Source organism: Callorhinchus milii, unplaced genomic scaffold, assembly GCF_018977255.1.
Source record: "Callorhinchus milii isolate IMCB2004 unplaced genomic scaffold, IMCB_Cmil_1.0 Scaffold18, whole genome shotgun sequence".
Taxonomy (NCBI): domain Eukaryota; kingdom Metazoa; phylum Chordata; class Chondrichthyes; order Chimaeriformes; family Callorhinchidae; genus Callorhinchus; species Callorhinchus milii.
The window spans coordinates 12,410,254-12,428,296 of NW_024704759.1; the positions used below are offsets into that span (position 1 = coordinate 12,410,254).

Genomic DNA, 18,043 nt, shown 5'->3' on the forward strand with positions numbered 1-18,043 from the left:
TGTAAATAAAGATAAACCGATATGCCGTGTGGCTGAAGAGCTGCAGCATATCCAGTGCACACACACACACATAAACAGATAGCTGTGTGTGGAGGATGATAATGGTAGAAGCTGGCAAGATAGCAACTGAAATCAAGGAATGGATTGCCTAAACTCAAGTTAATAACAATAATAATAATCCTTGCATTTGATATAGCAGCTTATCACGTGGTTGAGACTTCTCAAAGCGCTTCACACGATATACTGTGAAGTGAATTGACTGTGTATGTGTTTCAAAGGGACAGCAGTTATCTCCCGATCTCTTAGGGAGTACAGCCTGTTCCCATGTTTTAGGTTGGTTGGCAAGGAAAAAGTAAGTAAGGAAAATTGCCCAAGACTCCACAGTGTGCTGTGGAACTGCACAAACCTGTCAATCTGTATACCTAGGTATGAGAATAGAGATTAGAGCAGGAGTGGTTGATTCATATGGAGAAAAACACCAGCTCAGTCTTGATGAGAAATACGACTTTTCTGTACTGTAACATTCTATGATTCTATATAATGATAATAACAACCCTTGCATTTGATATAGCATCTTATCACGTCTTCGAGACGTTCAAAGCGCATTGCAGGATATGCTGTAAAGTGCATCGACTGTATATTTTGTGGGTGAAACGCGGCAGCGTACAGCAGCGTCCCAAAAACAGTTGTGGATTGAAGTGACTAAATTATTTTTTTTCTCTCTTCTGTCACTCAAGGGAATCAGGCAAATGAAAAGGTAAAGATGTGTGTTGCCAAGAGAAATGTTTGTTAGTCTGGAATCCATTTGAGTCTGGACTGGTAATTAAACAGTTTGTTACATTTAATGAGTACATCATTCACACATAAATCATATAAGTATCAATATTTTACGAATGTATGATTACATAAAGTGATGATTATAGAGAAGCCATCCACTAACCATATTGTACATTTCTAGCTTCCAAATATCTTCAAACTGTACATTAATAGAGATGCAGCAGAAATAGTGTGTGCATTGGCAGAGAATGTGCCAAACTCCAAATGAACTTCGCACATTATGGGAAAAAATACAGATATAATAAAAAATAATAATGATTCTTGATTGGATACAGTGTCTGTAAGCCTATAACGGTCTCAAAACGCTTCACAGATAATTGCTGTAAAGTGTAGTAACTGTAATCGTAGGAAATGTGATGAAATGTGATGAAACTTCCGCAGGTAAGAATGTCTTCTGTAATCAGTTATATATAGTGGAGATTGCATACAGAGATTGAAAAATACTTTCTTAAAAGTCTTAAGTGTTCCATTAGCCACCACATCGGTCCTTTTTCTTCTTGCATTTAATACAGCTCATAAAATTCATATTATTCAGCTTCGAAATGAACACAACTGTCAAAAGTTTAATCTTGGAATGACAGCCATTTCCAGCTACTGGAAGATTGATTTGTATCGACATTACATTTCAGTATCAAAATGCTCCCCATCAATATTTTCAACCTCTTAGCAAATGTATATGTTATAACTTGGGACTCCATCCCAGTCTATTGCCAAAACCCAGCTTATTTTCAAAATAATAGACATTGCAGTTCATCCAATTGAATGCTTCTTTGGTGAGCAAAGTTATGCTGTTAGGTTGACCCCAGGTTAAACTGTTCTCCATTCAACCTTACTTATGAAAATAACAGAATGAGGAATGATTCAAGGCACATACTGGAATTCACCCTCTGATTCGATTTGAGATTCGCCTAAATTAAACAAAATGCAACATTAAAAACCTTTAACAGAAATAATTTCAAAGGAAATATATAATTAAAATTGAAAAAAAAATGAACAGATAGTAAAAGCATCATTGCCTTCATATAAAAGCTTTCTACTCATCGTGGAGACCATTCAATTTGGCCAAAGATATTTTCAAACATCTTGACACCGTACTCACCTCCTGTATTCAAGGTGTTGCAGGCAGAGACGTCACAGAGTCCAGGTAAACCAGGCTGCCCAATGGGACCAGGGGAGCCAGGCAAGCCAGGCCTTCCTGCTGGGCCAGGTAATCCTCGCGATCCCTGCCTTCCTGGTTTCCCTTCACCTGGGAAGCCTACAAAACAGGGTCAAGTGTTCAGCACGTTACAAAACATACACAGTCACTGCACTTTACACAGTCACTGCACTTTACACAGTCACTGCACTTTACACAGTCACTGCACTTTACACAGTCACTGCACTTTACAGCATGTTCTGTGAAGCCTTTTGAGAACATCACAAAGACGTGATCAGGCACTATATCAAATGCAAGGATTATTATTATTATTATTATTATTTTGGTGTACAGGAACATTAGGGGTAAAATTCTACTTGGATCCTAGAACTACTCTATTCAGTGCTTAAAAGAACTTATAGAAAACCTGCTTCGAATTGAAAAACTGGATTTATGAATTGACAAATTCTGAATGCTATGTTAATGAAGTAAATCTAGACCCGAATTAGATTTCTACCCCACAGTTGGACAAGCTCGCTTCTCCTTTCAATGCGGAATATTTTGTACCATTTAAAAGACCGTGTGTATTAGAAAATAAAGGGCTGGTTTCTATTAACAGTTCCCAATGGAACGATTTTGCTTGGCAAGTGGATGTGATGTTCCTCCCCAAAGTTTGTATGAAACAAATCTGCCCCCCAATTTAGTTTGAAGTGTAGCCCGTTTTAGGTGTCTGTAGCACCAATATCTTTCACTGGTTGTTAATTACATGATCAAGGGCAACTATAATTCCCTTTATACACATGCATTAACATATAGTGCATAATACATAGGCATTTACACCCAATAATAATACTTGCATTTGATATAGTGCCTTATCACACCATTGAAACGTCTCAAAGCGCCTCACAGAATATACTGTAAAGCGGGTTGACTGTATATATGAGTGAAATACATGGCACATAATCGATCTTGACTGATAACAGTAATAATTATTACCTGGAGCGCCACTTGGTCCATCAGGGCCAACCCTATTAGGCCCTGAACTGCCCTTCTCTCCCTTTTCACCTTGGTTTCCTATTGAAAAAAGAGCCAAACATTTACAAGTGCAAAGCACTGAATGACCTGAAACCAGAAACTTAGTCGAAGAACAAAAAAAAATCTATGGAATGAGAAAACGATCATCAAACTCCTTTCATCTTTCCGAGAAGATTCCTAAACTGACTGCTATCAAAGCATTCTGCCACAGAGCAAAAATAAACTGAACGAACGTGATAAATAGCGATAATGAAAACAATTCTAATCATAGACTATAGTGTTGAAAGCACTGAGTGACTGTTGAAACATTCTGCTCGACTTTATTCATATTGCCTCTTGTTATAAAGAATAGTTATCTTATTGTCAATGTCTTGCAGTGACAAATTAGCACGATAGTTAATGGAAAATATGAACTTAGCACGACAGAAAGTACATACATGAGCTCTTAATATTAATAGACTTCAGTCTAAACTTCATTTTGGGTCTATTTAAACGCCGCATGCAGTCTGTGATATGAGAATCCTCACTGGTGATAATTAATATATCACATGCTGCATTTTCCTCCCGATTTGGAGTTACTCCATTGTATTTCTCTACCTGCGCTATTTGTGCAGCAAAAATCTCAGCTCGTATCTTAACGTACGAGCTTGGAGATGAACGTTACCTCTCTCCCCTGGATAACCATCTTTGCCAGGTTCTCCTGGCATTCCAGGTATTCCAGGAGTCCCTCTACTTCCAGGTGGACCAGGTAATCCTGGGTGACCCACTTCACCTGCTGGCCCCTGGATGATCCGTACAGGTGCCGGGTTCCTTGTAAACTTTTCCAGGAGAGAATCAACTCTGACCATGTGATCTAGTAATTAAAAGAAACATTAAAATCAGCAGAATCACTGCATTTGTAAATGTCAGTTATTCTGTAACACCATTTCATAATGTGTCTTAGTCGCACTGTACTTGGCTTCATATACTTGTATGACCATGAACAAAGCAATCACAATTAAAACTAAGAGGAGGTCACCTGGCCAGATTTAAGCCAACAGCAATAAATGATACGAATAGGGAGAGACAACTGATGCCCGAGCTATTTTGCGCACTTCTGGGTGATGATCCTGTGTGAATTGAGGTTGAACTACCTACTCAAGTGAAGCAAATCTCAGTGGAGACTTGTCTGAGGAGATGCTTTCAACTGGAATCCGCTCCAAAACAGTAATTTAAGAGGTCACTTTCTCTGCCTAGGTGCCAAGAAAGTACTGCATTGTTAAGTGCCTTGGGATGTCCTCACAGCATGAAAGCCGCTACATAAATGCAAATGGTATTGTATTTCTATATTTACATTTTTGTATTATATAACCTTCAGCTCTGCTCCCAAATCATATGCCCTTTTAATACTGCAACAAATTTGATGCCATGCATTCCAACTTCTTCAATGCATATTTTCTTTCACTCATTCCAAGATAACCCTGTATTCGTGTATTATATGCTTCCGCCCTCCCCAATCCCGACTGTCCAGAGCCTTGGGACGTCCTCCCGACATGAAAGGCGCTATATAAATGTAATTTTGTTGCTGTTATTCTTGTATTGTATTTTTACTAAGTGGTTGCTAATAACATTAAAGAATGGACAATAATTCGCAGTGCTGTGTGCAGCGGATCAGTTGTAAATGCTCACAGCTCTCCTTAGCCCAGAGCGAGAGCAATTGGGAGCAGAAAGAATAAATCCCGCTTGTGTCACTCCCAGCACTATGAACCAGAAATTGTATCACTCCTTATGTCAGAACAATTTTGATCAATGGTCCCATACTTGCTACAGCTCTTCAATATTATCAGTGCCAGATTTGGCCTTCAGCTCTGCTCCCAAATCACATGCCCTTTTAATACCGCACACATTTGACCCCATGCAGTCCAACCTCTTCAATGCAACATTTTCACTCATTCCAAGTTAACCTATTTTTGTGATACTTAATAACTCAGCTGAACGCAATAGATAAGATGTTTGTGGATGCTATTTTAATTCTCTATGTGGACATAATTATGATAAATTATTTCCATAGATATCAGTAACAATAGTCACTGCTTTTTCACAAACTCCTATAGGACTATGGGATCTTTAACATACATGGGAACTTAGTTTAATGTCTCATCCAATGATAGCACTTCCAGCAATTCACCCATATCCTCTGTACTGGTATTTGAGTTTATAAACTCAAGTGCTAATATCATAATGCACTTACGATTTTACCATTCAAGCATTATTGACACACATTGCACAGTAATAAGTGCATTATTCACTACATTCTTGAGAAGTAATCTCTGGATCTGGAATTTACTTACCCTGAACAAGCTGCTCACAAGCTTGAGTGACAAGTTGATAAACCGTAGCAAGGGATTGGGTTTCACCCTGCAATGAAAAGATAGGAAAACAAATGATATCGGTGACTGAGCTTTCAGATTCTACGCCCCTATCCTCTGGAACTCCTTCCCTTTACCCTTCTGTCTTGCAACCTCTCTGTTGCCAGGAAGGGTGGTTTAGACCAGGACATTGGACTCATTTAAAAAGTAACAATGCTGTGATGGGAAGATGGTAGGCTTTCTTCAGCCGAACCAATCTTGTGAAGTACTGCCTTAAAACCGATGTCTTCTACTGTCACCTCCCTCTTACCATTTACCCCTCTCCCCTGTTTGGCGTTCAACCCCATCATTCCTATGTGAAATGTGCAGGATAAATGCAAGTTGTTGTTTATTTCTGGCGAACATTTACATTGACATTTTAGTACAGTCAGAACGGTTACAAACATTTTTTTTACCTTTTCACCCTTTTCTCCTTTTGCACCAGGAAGACCCTATGAAACAATAAAAACTTTAGCGGTGAAATATTTGACGCAATCTCTTATATTTAAATGCATAATTGCATAAGCACAAAATAACCGTAAGTATAAAATATAATGTTAATTAACCAAAGATAGCTTGAACAATAATTCTTGGAGGCTGTGTTTGCTTTTGTATTCACTTTTTCCACACAGGAATCCAATAAAAAAAACAGAGTTAGAGAAGTTGACAAGATCCTGGGTGAAATGCCCAAACCACTTGAAATAAATTTGCTATGTTAGCCTCAAGCTAACAGTGCTCTGAACAGGCCACACCTATATCAAATCCAAGAATTATTCTTATTGCTTGAAGTACAGCTGACAGCTCTGGACACCATAACATGCAGGGGTAAATAGGACAATATACAGCTGGAACAGTTACCAGTGAGGCTGGTTGAGGCCAGGACATCTTTAGGAAATTAACAGTGGTAATCAGTAAGGGTGAGATTCTGGAAGTGTCAATTCAAATGGACTGAAGAACTTTCTTTATTAAAGTCTCTCTTGTGATTTGTATGATACTTACAGATGGCCCAACATCACCTGGCAGCCCCCTTTCCCCTGAATAGCCCGATGGTCCTGGGATTCCTGACGGTCCCTTAGAATCCATTAAAAAATATATATAATTTAACCGAATAAAACAAAATTCTGAGACAAACATCCAGGATTGTAAAGGGTGTTTTGTAGCAGCTTAATCTACTGACTACTGTCTGTTCGATTCCAGTTTATGAGGTGTAGTCATGCATCAAACATTTTACAAAGAAGTTTAAAAGAAGAGTATGGAACGTGAATAGAGGAAAAAAGAGAAAATGGTGCGGGAAAGCTCTTTTCCATACTTGAGTAATTTAGTCTTGATACCGCAGTAATAAAGCTGCCCTAATGTTTGGAAAACTGATGTTTGTATTGTTATATTAGCATTGTTTTCAGCATCACTGTGGATGTATCAGCAACAACTTGCATCTATATAGCTCCCATCATGCGAGGTAGTGTCCTGAACCCCTTAGCTCCCAGTATCTTACCACAGCAATAATTACAAGGATATAACAGTATGTTTGCTATTTTTAGTGATCAGATTTAAGACAGATTGTTTGAAAACACACAGAAACTCCTGGCCCCCAGAGACTGATGTTCCAGGACACCTGCTGTCAAGTCTCAAAGCTTAACCAAACTGCTGGAGCACAGGAGTAAGATGACACTATCTGCCAACACCAACTCAATGGAACAAACAAAAAGATGTGGGCCTTGTTTGGACCAGAAGTAAAATAACAGGGGAAAAAAATAGCATCCAATGTGAAGCTGTATTGGGCTTCTGGTTGGCCAGTTGTGATGAAACAAGGGATATCTCTTGGGACTTCAAGACAAAGATATTGGCATAAATGTTACTTATTCTGTCATGATGGGGTGCAAAAGCAGAAGTCGTTCATGTACGATTTGCTTCAAGTGAAAACAGTAAGGGTGTATAGCGAGCAATAATTTCAATATGAAATCATATTAAACGGACTGTAATCAAGCGATCCTGCCTTCAATATTGAGAGAGGAACACTGGGTATTTGTGTTTTGAAGTATAGAATAGGAGGGTGAAATGGGCTGTGAAACAGCCAGTTACTCTTGTCGACAAAATACATCTTCCAAACACAAAAGTTTAATAAAAGTCTGAATATTTTGTTATGAATGAATCGCCATGGCATTAGTGAAATGTCTGCAAAATAAGCTTTAATACTCGAATTTCCCTTTTTTAAGATCAGCTGGCACTTCAGATTATCCAAACCAGATATGTATGTGTGTGTATGTATGTATGTGTGTGTGTGTGCATGTATGTATGTGTGTGTGTGTATGGATCTGTGTGTGTGTGTGTGTGTATGTATGTATGCCATCTGTGCATGAAAATGTCTCTGTGTCTGGAATGGAATGTGTACTCTCTCCCTGGAGGGTGAGCTCTACTTACTTAATTCTGCCGTGTATTAGGCTTAAGTTGGTGAGATTTGGCTGGCCATCAAGAGCAATATTTAGCAAAGTTCATAATGAACCACAAAACCATAATCGTGTGAGACTTACTCTTGGTCCAGGAAGTCCAGGGGGTCCTAGTGATCCTTCCAATCCTCTTGTACCCTAAAACAGTTGGCACAATCCATGTCACAGAAAATTCAATGTTTGTCCCAATCAGTATAAAGGATGGCAGTTTCCCCTCCCCTCACAAAAGCACAAAATCATCATTTGTGTTTCCCAGTTGAATTCCCATTGCTCCAAATTTTCCTTATTTCACTCTAAGAGTCATGACGAAGAGAAGTGACTTTGAAGTCTCCTTACCAGCACCTCAAGATCTCTTAAAGTACAGCAACAAATTACATTTGTATCGCATCTTTCACGTCGGGAGGACTTTCTCCTGACATTTCACATGAAAATATATTCTGCTAACAATTACTCGCTTCAGAATTTTCCAAGGAGATTTACACACAAATACAGTTTTACCTTTGGTCCCTGAAGGCCATCTCTCCCTTGTGGCCCCTGAGGACCTGGTGGACCCTAGAGAAAGAGACAGTACTTTAGTTTTGGTGGAAGAGGTTCTGGAGTGGACCCAGGAAGAGAACGTATAAAGGCAGCGCTCATTTGCTTGGCATTCCTACACTGTCTGAGGCAACATTACCAACACAGTGCATTCTTAAGTCTTAGAAGATGAGCTAAACAAAGAGTACTTCTAATCAATGATGCTCAAGCTGGCTAAATCAGAGCTGCGATTCTTGGATAAGGTGGTTTTAAGCAGGACTTTACGCAGTTGTAATTTAATGCTGGAATTATACCAAATATCTTAGGCCGAACACTGTGATTCCCATCGAATCAATGCAAGATTTTTGATATGGATTCAGTTTCAGAGTCCTGAGGCTTGATTCGGGTGTGAGATTCCCCTGGGAGGCAGCTTAGTACTTGGGCTTCATGTTGGCTGTGGCATTACTGCAATTTGACTGGAGTTAGTTAAAATAATAATATAATAATAATAAACCTTGCATTTGATATAGCTCCTTATCACATCTTCGAGACGTCTCAAAGGACTTCATAGGATATACTCTAAAGTATAGTGACTATGCGTTTTGTGGGCGAAACGCAGCAGCCAATTGCGCACAGCAGTGTCCCGCAAACAGTCCACAAAATGCCAGAAACCGAGTTATGTTTCTTTCACATTGTGACTACCGTAATTACTTATAGAATATAGTAAAGAAATGCACGGAGCAGTTCTTTAAATAAAGGCCTTTTATTTTGATGTAGAAATGTTACTACTGGAAGTAAAGTAGCATTTCAAACTAGTTTTTCAATTCTTCCACTATGTTTCAACTGATGGAGTAAAATAATATACATTGCTAAATGGTTGAAGAGAATTAAAGCTGCACAGATGAAATGATCTGCTACCCCTAACTCTATATGATATAATTCCCTAGGCAACAACATCTTCCAACGAGAAACATAAATTCCATCATGTTCATCATTTGTATATCTTAATGACAGTCTAAGGGCTTGAAGCGACATCGCAAGTGCCAGCCCTGAAGGCAATGGTTTGATAATTTCTGGGGTCGACATGTTTTGGTTTCTCAGCTGTCAAATGAGTCTATTATTGTCCAACACAATGAATAGTCAATAGCTCCATTGTGTAGCCATCTGACAGAGTTACCGGGGAAATATGTCTGAGTTTTGTCTGAGATCGAGTTATAGGTTTAGCATTTTTGTGAACTTTAAATTGATATTATATTTGAGGAAGCATTCTCTTTTGGTTCTGCCCCGCGTTGGGAAATTTCCAGAGATCAATTTTCTCAGCCTATATTTCATTTCTAATCAAATGTTGATTAGGATAGCAATTCCCAGACTTGCTTGAGTATTTTAAAATTGAACCATTCAGACACACAATTTTTCAAATCCTTGAGATTTGCTATTGTTCAAGCCATTGCAGCACTCAGTTGCTGCCGTGCTGAAGTAGAGACTACTTCTAAATAAACATGTTTAATTGAAAAGTAATCAGGAGAAATAAATCTACTTGAATTACCTGTTTTCCCTTCAGTCCAGGCTCACCTTTCTGTCCTTTTTCACCAGTGGGACCCTTTTGAGTAAATGAAAAGTATGTACAGGATTCATCATTTTCATTATCATCAAATTATGGCTCTCTTACTTTTGTGGTAAGCCAGATGTCTGACACGTGTAGAAAAGCATCATCATAGTTCAGCACACCCAAATGAGACTGAGAATGGCATGTACACACGGCCAAATTACGGGATATAACATGTTAACCTCATCTTTTAAGCAGTATCCACAGATGACTTAAATGTTTGCATGCAAAATTGAATGTTCTTTTGTTAATGAATAAGTCATACTCACTGTAGGTCCACGGACGCTCATTCCCCTTGGCCCAATAGATCCAGGTTTACCATCTAGTCCCATAGGCCCTGGGTTGCCGATTGGACCTTCTTGACCCTTAAAAAATAAACGATAACATGTATAATAATCCTTGCATTTGATATAGTGCCTTATCACCTCGTCGAGACGTCTCAAAGCGCTTCATAGACTTTACGATAAAGTCTAGGATTCAAAACGTTCTAGATAACTCTTGTTCTAGTTAAATGAATCCTTTCATTTGATATAGCGCCTTTCACGTTACATTTTCTTACACATCAGGAGGACGTCTCAAAGCGCTTCACAAGATTTCCTAGACAGTAGTGGCTGGGTATTTTGTTGACGAACAAATGAGTAACATGAATGTTTTCTTCTACATCTGGATTATATTTTAACACTGCATGGATGGAATTAGGAATTAAATGTAATAAAATCTTGCTACAATTGATTTAAGTTCACACTTGCCTTTGGGCCAGGTTCCCCACGCTCACCCCTGGCTCCTCTTAAACCAGGGTTGCCCTGCAGATTTCATTACAAAAATGTCCAAGATTACAAGACATACAATTTGCATTCAATTGAAAAACAAATTTGAATTCTTAAAAGAGTGAGCAATTAACTTGCAAGAAATTAATACATTCAAACTTTTCTCACGTCACAAAGCACAGATAAAATCATTGTCCACTCTGTAAATCCTCAAAACCTCATAGGGTATGCCTATAATGGGCAAAACTAGGCTATAATCTCATGATGTCAAGTATAGTAAAGTTGCTGAAAAATGGAAAATGACTCCCATACTATTAACAGAAAAAAAGTGTTAAGACTCCAATTCATTGTAAGTTAAGTATGCATTCTTAAAAAGGTAATCACATCTTTCCAGTGCTCTCTGCTACGGCGTGCGACTTCAAAATACATCTAGCTCTGCAAATTAGTTTATTGTAGCATTGGACAAATGTGGCGCCTTCGGAATCCCATCATAACCGGACTAAAAGCAATTCACGTTGCACTCAGCTTCACTAACAGCTCCTAATGGAAAAAAGGTAATCTTCACTAGGGTAAAAAACATCAACAAGCAGCGTGAGATCATATTACAGGAATTTCCACTCCAAGTCATTGATTTGAAGAGCGCCCCCTCCCCCACACGCTTTGTGTTTGGACAAGAACATTGAAGGGCAGAATACTGATGCTCTTTGAATGGTGTTGCTTAAGACCACGGTAGTCCATGTTGACAGGGTTACAAGCACCAACTCAGTTATTTTAAGCTCTCGTCCCATTGACTCATCCCCTCACCTTTCCTGCAGGGACACCTGACCTAACCGTGACCTGTTGTTACTCAGCAAAGGCATTCTGACTCTTGTTCCCGCGGTTTACACTTTGTGTCACAGGAGATTACAACTCACTGGTGGTCCTGGGGCCCCCAATGGTCCTCTGATAGCTGACGAACAAGTACAAGCGGGGGCACGAGTGGGGCAGCTCACTTCATCTGTCTACAACCAGAAAAACAATACAATCAGAAAATACTGGTTTGCCGTACAATAGATAACTGGGTTCCTACTTACTGCCAGGTAAACAGAGGCGGGTGGAGTAAGGGAAACTTGCCCAGCATTTCATCCTACCGCGAATCGAACCCGGGTCTCTCGCTTGTGAGGCGAGTGCTCTAACCACTGAGCTACAGGACTCCACAAAGTTAAGACTGCAATTAAGAATTTGTCAAATTCTGGCACTCTGAAGTGCTAAGAAAGTAGAATAAATCTAGATCCATTTGATTTAATGAATCTATAGTGGATTGTAGACCCATTTATATTATAGATGCATTTCACTGTATTTATTGTTAGTACTTTTGGAATCATTGTATCTCTGCTCAAATAGGGTAGTCACTCTCTGGCTAATGAGATAGTGAGATGTGTGTGTTTATTGGATACCACAGGTAGCAATGGTCTGACTGGGTTGAAAAGATGTGTGAACAGAGTTAACCAGGGGGCAGTTTACAAGCATCTGTACCTCTGCAAGAGCACATGTTCTGACTGTGTCTTGTGGATTGTTTGATGATTGCAATAGTTCCTATTAGTCAAAGCTTTTAGCTTGTTCCAAGCTGCGCAGCGGAACAGAACAGCAGAAACACATTCCCAAAGTCGAGAGATGTTTCGACATAGATTTGCTTTATCTAATTATGATCTGCCATTTATACCTCTTCCCAGAAGACTGCTTAAGAGAGAAAATAAATGTGTCCCAGGAAAGGTATACGTCTATATCCAAATGCAAAAGTGTCTTCTCTTTCACTGTGATAAACCAAATATTGAGAGGCCTTGGTAAATGTTACTCTTTTGGAAGCTTTCTTGTTGCATGTAAATGGCCATTAGCTCTAACACTAAGTGAAAACATGATAAAGTAAAACTTATGTACATACACATATATATTAATTTGACTCACGAGTGCAGGTAGATCACAGCAATTGTCCACGTCAGCCCAGGAGGTATTGCAAACTATTTCAAATGCCCGCAACTGGATCTGAAAATAAACAGTGGAACGGAATAATGTAAAAGAAGAATTTAAACCTGAAACAAACTGATTCCTATGTTTGTCACTTACTGGTACTGAACTGTTTCTCGGTACCCCTGGTTTTGCAAGTCTCCCTAGAATCTCGAAACCTTCAGTGGGGAACATTCCAATACGGTTAATTAACTTCCCTCCGACCTCCTGGCAGTCAATATGAAGCTTGACACTTGTCCCATTCACTGTTATATGAACCTAAGGGGAGACAGGAAAGCCCAGATCTGGTTTACAATTACTCGTGGTGAAAGATGTACTCCTTTGTATGATCAAGGTCAAAAAAGGGCGCCTTAATGAAACCCGGCTGCCACTAAATATGCATTTCGTGCTCAATAATGCATGCGGTCAAACTAAAACCAGCATCGCTTTCTATTTATAGAAATGTATTCAATAATGGTATGTATTCGTACCACCTCAAGCTACACCGAAAGTAGCTTATCCAGTGGTAAGTATGAAACGCACAAAATAGATTGCATGAGAAATACTATATTAGAGCTCTTTATATAGGTCAAATGGAGTCAGACACATGCATGCAATTGTGAGTCAATGGAGGAGAATAACTTCCTCACAACAGCAATGAGTTCTTACTGGTTTAAAATCATCTCCTGTAGCTGGGAGTCCTGTAACTCAGTGATTTGAGTACTCGCCTCGCAAGCGAGAGACCTGGGTTCGATTCCCGGCAGGGCGAAATGTTGGGCAAGTTTCCTTACTCCACATGCCCCTGTTTGCCTAGCAGTAAGTAGGAACCTGGTTGTTAGTTGATTGGTGGATCGCTTTTCCGGGGGTAATAATTGCTTCAAAAAAATAATAATAATAAATTGGTCATTTTCAATCCATGACTGTTTGTGGGGCACTGCTGTGCGCAATTGGCTGCTGCGTTTCATCCACAAAATATAGTCAATTCATTTTACAGTATATTCTGTGAAGCGTTTTGAGACATCACGAAGATGTGATAAGGTACTATATCAAATGCAGGGATTATTATTTATTATTATCTCTACCTTATGGAAACTTCCAAAGAAAATCCTCTTAACTTGGGGCTGATCAAACGTAACCGCCTGAAAGTCATTCTTATAGTCCAGGTTAAAGTAGTTTAGAGAGGTTTTGGTATCTGGATGTATAATGAGACAAAAAAATGAATTACAGCTTTAATTATTCTGAGAGGAAAGCAAACATCATTAAACATAATTGCAAGCTTTTACCAAATACTTGTTATACAGTTCATGTTACAATAGCTCAGTGGTTAGAGCACTCGCTTTGCAAGTGAGAGACCTGAGTTCAATTCCCGGCAGGTCAGGGCGAAACCTTGGGCACACGCCTTACTCCACACGCCTAATAATAATCCCTCCAAAAAAAAACAATAATAAACTGGTCATTTTCAATCCACGATTGTTTGTGGGACATTGTTGTGCACAATTGGCTGCCACGTTCACCCACAATTATACAGTCAATTCACTTTACAGTATATTCTGTGAAGCGCTTTGGGACGTCTAGAAGACGTGAAAAGCGCTATATCAAATGCAAGGATTATTATTATTATATTGAATAACATCAAAACTACAACAGTAAGTAAATGTGATTCAATGCTCCACAGGCTTACAGTCCAAAATGATCCCAACCAGAGGCTGAAAGTCTTTATCCACAATCTGCCAAATTGCAAATGGCTCTTTGGGTGTGTTTGGAAGCAGTCGGAATAAAAAACTAATGGTGTGCTCAGGAGGTAGTCCAATGGGGTGTATATTCCTAGGCAGAAAAACAACAGAGAACCAGAAATTGTAACTATAGGGCAATACCATTATAACATCATCTCTCTATCCTCACCCCCACACTGCCCTTTGCTAATAGCACTGATGTCCTGTTAACTGGAAATGTGGTACACCTGGTTTCTGACACTGACGAGCCAACTATTCACACTAAAAACTCCGGTGTGAGTTTGAGGACTTTATTACTCTTTGGTTAATAAGCAAAACGTTTGAGCTTCTGAACATCTGATGGTTCCCAGACATACTTACCTAGTGAGCTGTGTGAGCTGAGCATTTTTAAAAATCCTATATGATGGTGACCCAGTAAAGATGTCAGCCTCCATAGAAACTCCGTCAAGCACTGAATACTCTGTTTTTACCAGTCCAAATGCCTCCATCATGTTAATTCCTGCAAAATAAAAACTGTATATAAAAAACCCTCCTTGTGATAAAGAGCTCATTGTAACCCACTGACATTTATAAATATATAAGATTGATATAGGTCATTTAAAATAGAATATTAAGATACATCAGCAATACATCCCTACCTGGTACAATGGTGCCTCTAATATGTGTCAGAGGGCAGGCTGAAAATAAACAACGAGCAATGAATTAATGGAAGAAATACCGTCCACCTCGAATGTTATTCGAAGTCACGACAACCTTGTTTGGGATTTGTTTATTCGCAATTTACTAAGTAATAAAATGGGCAACATATAAAAACTATTTGCTGGATGGCAAGTACCACCTTGTCGAGTTTTCAGGCAAATCTAAAGTTTTTTTTTAAACTGTGTGCGTGTGTGTCTGTATAAAGATGTGTTCTGCAGAATCACAAGAGAGATTTGATCTATTTGATCTCATCCTTCCATAAAACCCACCTCCCTTCACTATCCTCCCTTCACAGCATCAAGCTGTTTTTTTGAATGAGTCCAGAATCCTGGCCTGAACCACCTTTCCTGTTCACCCTGTTCCAGTCTTAATTACTCTCTGGCCAAAGAAATACAGTATGTCCTGAAGTCTTTCCTGAAATTGCCCTTTGCAACTCTAAACCTGTGGCCCCTTGTTTTTGCTAGCTCTGTGCATCCAAATTTATCTCATGTAAGATTTACCTCATTAAATAATCAGGTACTCCCCCCCACCCCCACCCCTTGTGCATTCCACCACTATGAGAAGTGATAGGGTTGCAAATGGACATTTCAGAAAAGGCACATTACTCGCTCTCTTTACTCAAAGGATAATTAACGTCTGATGTGTAAGATGTCCAGAAATCTATAACTATGGTTATTCATTTTCTTGCATTGCATTACCAGAACTCGGTTAGTGTAAGACAAATCTACAATATTGTCTTGTAAAATTGTACAATATTGTCTGGAATGAAAGGAGTGAGCAGTCTGAGAAAGTGAAGTACTTACATGTGGAAACAGTCTGACAAATGGTTGCAATAAATTTATTTCCAATGCTCTGTAAATTACTGAAGCCCGTTGCATAGAAAACAGTCCTGCTGTTAGAAGTGCTAGCAATTTCATTCATCCTCATCTCAGAAGCATTGCCAAGCCCAAGAACAAAGGTAATGAATCCTGTTTAAAAATGATTAGACTAATAGTCACAAAACGTCTGGTTTGTATGTACAGTCATCCAAATACACAGTCAATTCACTTTGCAGTATATTCTGTGAAACGCTTTGTGAAGTCTCGAAGATGTGACAAGGCGCTATATCAAATGCAAGGATTATTATTATTATTATTATCCCAATTTGCAGTATGAGACCACAAATGGCAGCAATTATTGTGTTTAACATTTTCAGTACATATGGCAATAATATTTTGTCCACATAGCCAAGCTTGAATTTTTTTAGAAATGTTAATTAAAAACTGAGGTAATGCAACAAAAGCCATGTCAATAATACTAAGTAAATACTAAGTAAATCAGCTCCACAAAACTGTTAGTACATAATTTATGCAGTTTTATTTCTTTAAACAACAAATTCTCAACAAAAGACAATATTAACAGTCTACAGCACATATACCTCTGTAAGGAATCTGAGTTCTGTATTACTAAATAATTTACAAAGTTGCAATTAGAAAATCTATCCAGTGTGCACAACTGTGTTTCGTTTTGTTTTGCAAATGAAAAAATATGAGATTGCACTGGGGCCTCAATTAGGTTTATCTACTGTATTCGTGTTGTAAAAAAAANGTTGATTTTCTCTTAGTCCCATAATCACCTTTCAATGCCAGCTCTTCTGCAGTTTGGCGTATCTCATTGAGCACGTTTCCACCGCTTATTATGGCTAAAATTTTGTGAACGCCTCTCCTTCTTAGCGTTTCGTTAATGGAAAACAGATCTTTAACACTTTCTCCACTCTTAGCTGAAAGATAAAGTTGAACAAAGCCACAGTTTATACATCGGTGAAGTCATCTTGTGTGAATTCCAATAATTCATGACTATCTGAGATGAATTGATGATTATTAACTGGTTCAATACTATAAACATATAACATTTATTTGTGTCCGACTTGTATATCTCTGTTAATGTGGTCTCTGTCGCTCTGTGGACACCTGGTATATTTTGTAATTGAAACATTACAATATAATAATCCTTAATTTTGATACAGCGCCTTATCAAGACATACTATGAAATGGATTTTGCTATGTATTTTGTGGGCAAAACGTGGCAGCCAATTGCGCACAAAACAGCCACGAAGGAAGTGACCAATTTTTATTATTTGGGAGATTTGTTGGATCAGGCAGGACACTGGGAGAAACTCCCTTTTTTTTCCGAAGAGCGACATGGGATCTTTAACATCCACTTGAACAGGTAGAGGGGCCTCTGTGTAACTTCTCATCCAAAGGTAATAAAATGGGTGATTATCGGAGGATAGTTCGAATATTCACGTTGTATCACAACTTGTATTTATATTACAATCACAACAGTCTCAACAGATGATGGCTCCATAAACCAGAAGCGTGTGTGAACTGCATTCTGCATCCCTTAACGTCATCTGTCATCGCTTCCTGTTATATATTCTTTCTAAGCAACACTGCAAATATTTATTGAATACTCCAGCATGACTCATCCAATTGATGTTAACCATATTCGTCCACAAATAGATTTCCCCTCTAATAGGTATTCTGTTGGAGAATTTGTTTAATATCTAGTTATGTTTTCTCCTGTCTGTGATGTGCCCATTTACGATGAGCTCTTTGTTCATCTACAACCTACTTTGTGTACACCGTGTTCACGTTAATAGCTGCAAATGCAGACAAACACAGCACTGCAACAAATAAAATTGTTAAAATAACCTCAATAATAGTAGATGGTGGGCACAGGCACATATTTCTGCACACAGCTGTTTGTTTTGGATGAGATGCAGGCACACATTTATAACTCTTAAAGCACATTCAAGAGTCTAGAAGGAAAAACCTAGTCCTGGGATTTAGCAGAAAATGATATGGACAATGTTCACCATTTGTCCCTCGTGTGAGAAAACGAGCACAACACCAAAATAACTTT

The 18,043-nt window shown here is 38.8% G+C and overlaps 1 protein-coding gene across 1 annotated transcript in view; it reads right to left on the minus strand.

Moving 5' to 3' along the window:
- Nucleotides 1-852: 852 nt before the first annotated feature.
- LOC103172764 (collagen alpha-1(XIV) chain) overlaps nucleotides 853-18,043 on the minus strand; it is a 39,421-nt gene continuing 22,230 nt past the window's right edge. Inside the window, exons 27-47 of the mRNA XM_007885482.2 lie at nucleotides 16,755-16,898; nucleotides 15,943-16,107; nucleotides 15,079-15,117; nucleotides 14,801-14,939; nucleotides 14,389-14,531; nucleotides 13,790-13,899; nucleotides 12,828-12,986; nucleotides 12,669-12,746; nucleotides 11,639-11,725; nucleotides 10,707-10,760; nucleotides 10,227-10,322; nucleotides 9,898-9,951; nucleotides 8,337-8,390; nucleotides 7,923-7,976; nucleotides 6,394-6,465; nucleotides 5,811-5,846; nucleotides 5,338-5,404; nucleotides 3,672-3,860; nucleotides 2,969-3,046; nucleotides 1,937-2,092; nucleotides 853-1,745 (exon numbers count right to left, since the gene is read on the minus strand). Coding sequence (XP_007883673.2) covers nucleotides 1,699-1,745; nucleotides 1,937-2,092; nucleotides 2,969-3,046; nucleotides 3,672-3,860; nucleotides 5,338-5,404; nucleotides 5,811-5,846; nucleotides 6,394-6,465; nucleotides 7,923-7,976; nucleotides 8,337-8,390; nucleotides 9,898-9,951; nucleotides 10,227-10,322; nucleotides 10,707-10,760; nucleotides 11,639-11,725; nucleotides 12,669-12,746; nucleotides 12,828-12,986; nucleotides 13,790-13,899; nucleotides 14,389-14,531; nucleotides 14,801-14,939; nucleotides 15,079-15,117; nucleotides 15,943-16,107; nucleotides 16,755-16,898 — 2,021 coding nt within the window. The 3' untranslated portion in view covers nucleotides 853-1,698. The remainder of the gene's footprint in view (nucleotides 1,746-1,936; nucleotides 2,093-2,968; nucleotides 3,047-3,671; nucleotides 3,861-5,337; nucleotides 5,405-5,810; nucleotides 5,847-6,393; nucleotides 6,466-7,922; nucleotides 7,977-8,336; nucleotides 8,391-9,897; nucleotides 9,952-10,226; nucleotides 10,323-10,706; nucleotides 10,761-11,638; nucleotides 11,726-12,668; nucleotides 12,747-12,827; nucleotides 12,987-13,789; nucleotides 13,900-14,388; nucleotides 14,532-14,800; nucleotides 14,940-15,078; nucleotides 15,118-15,942; nucleotides 16,108-16,754; nucleotides 16,899-18,043) is intronic.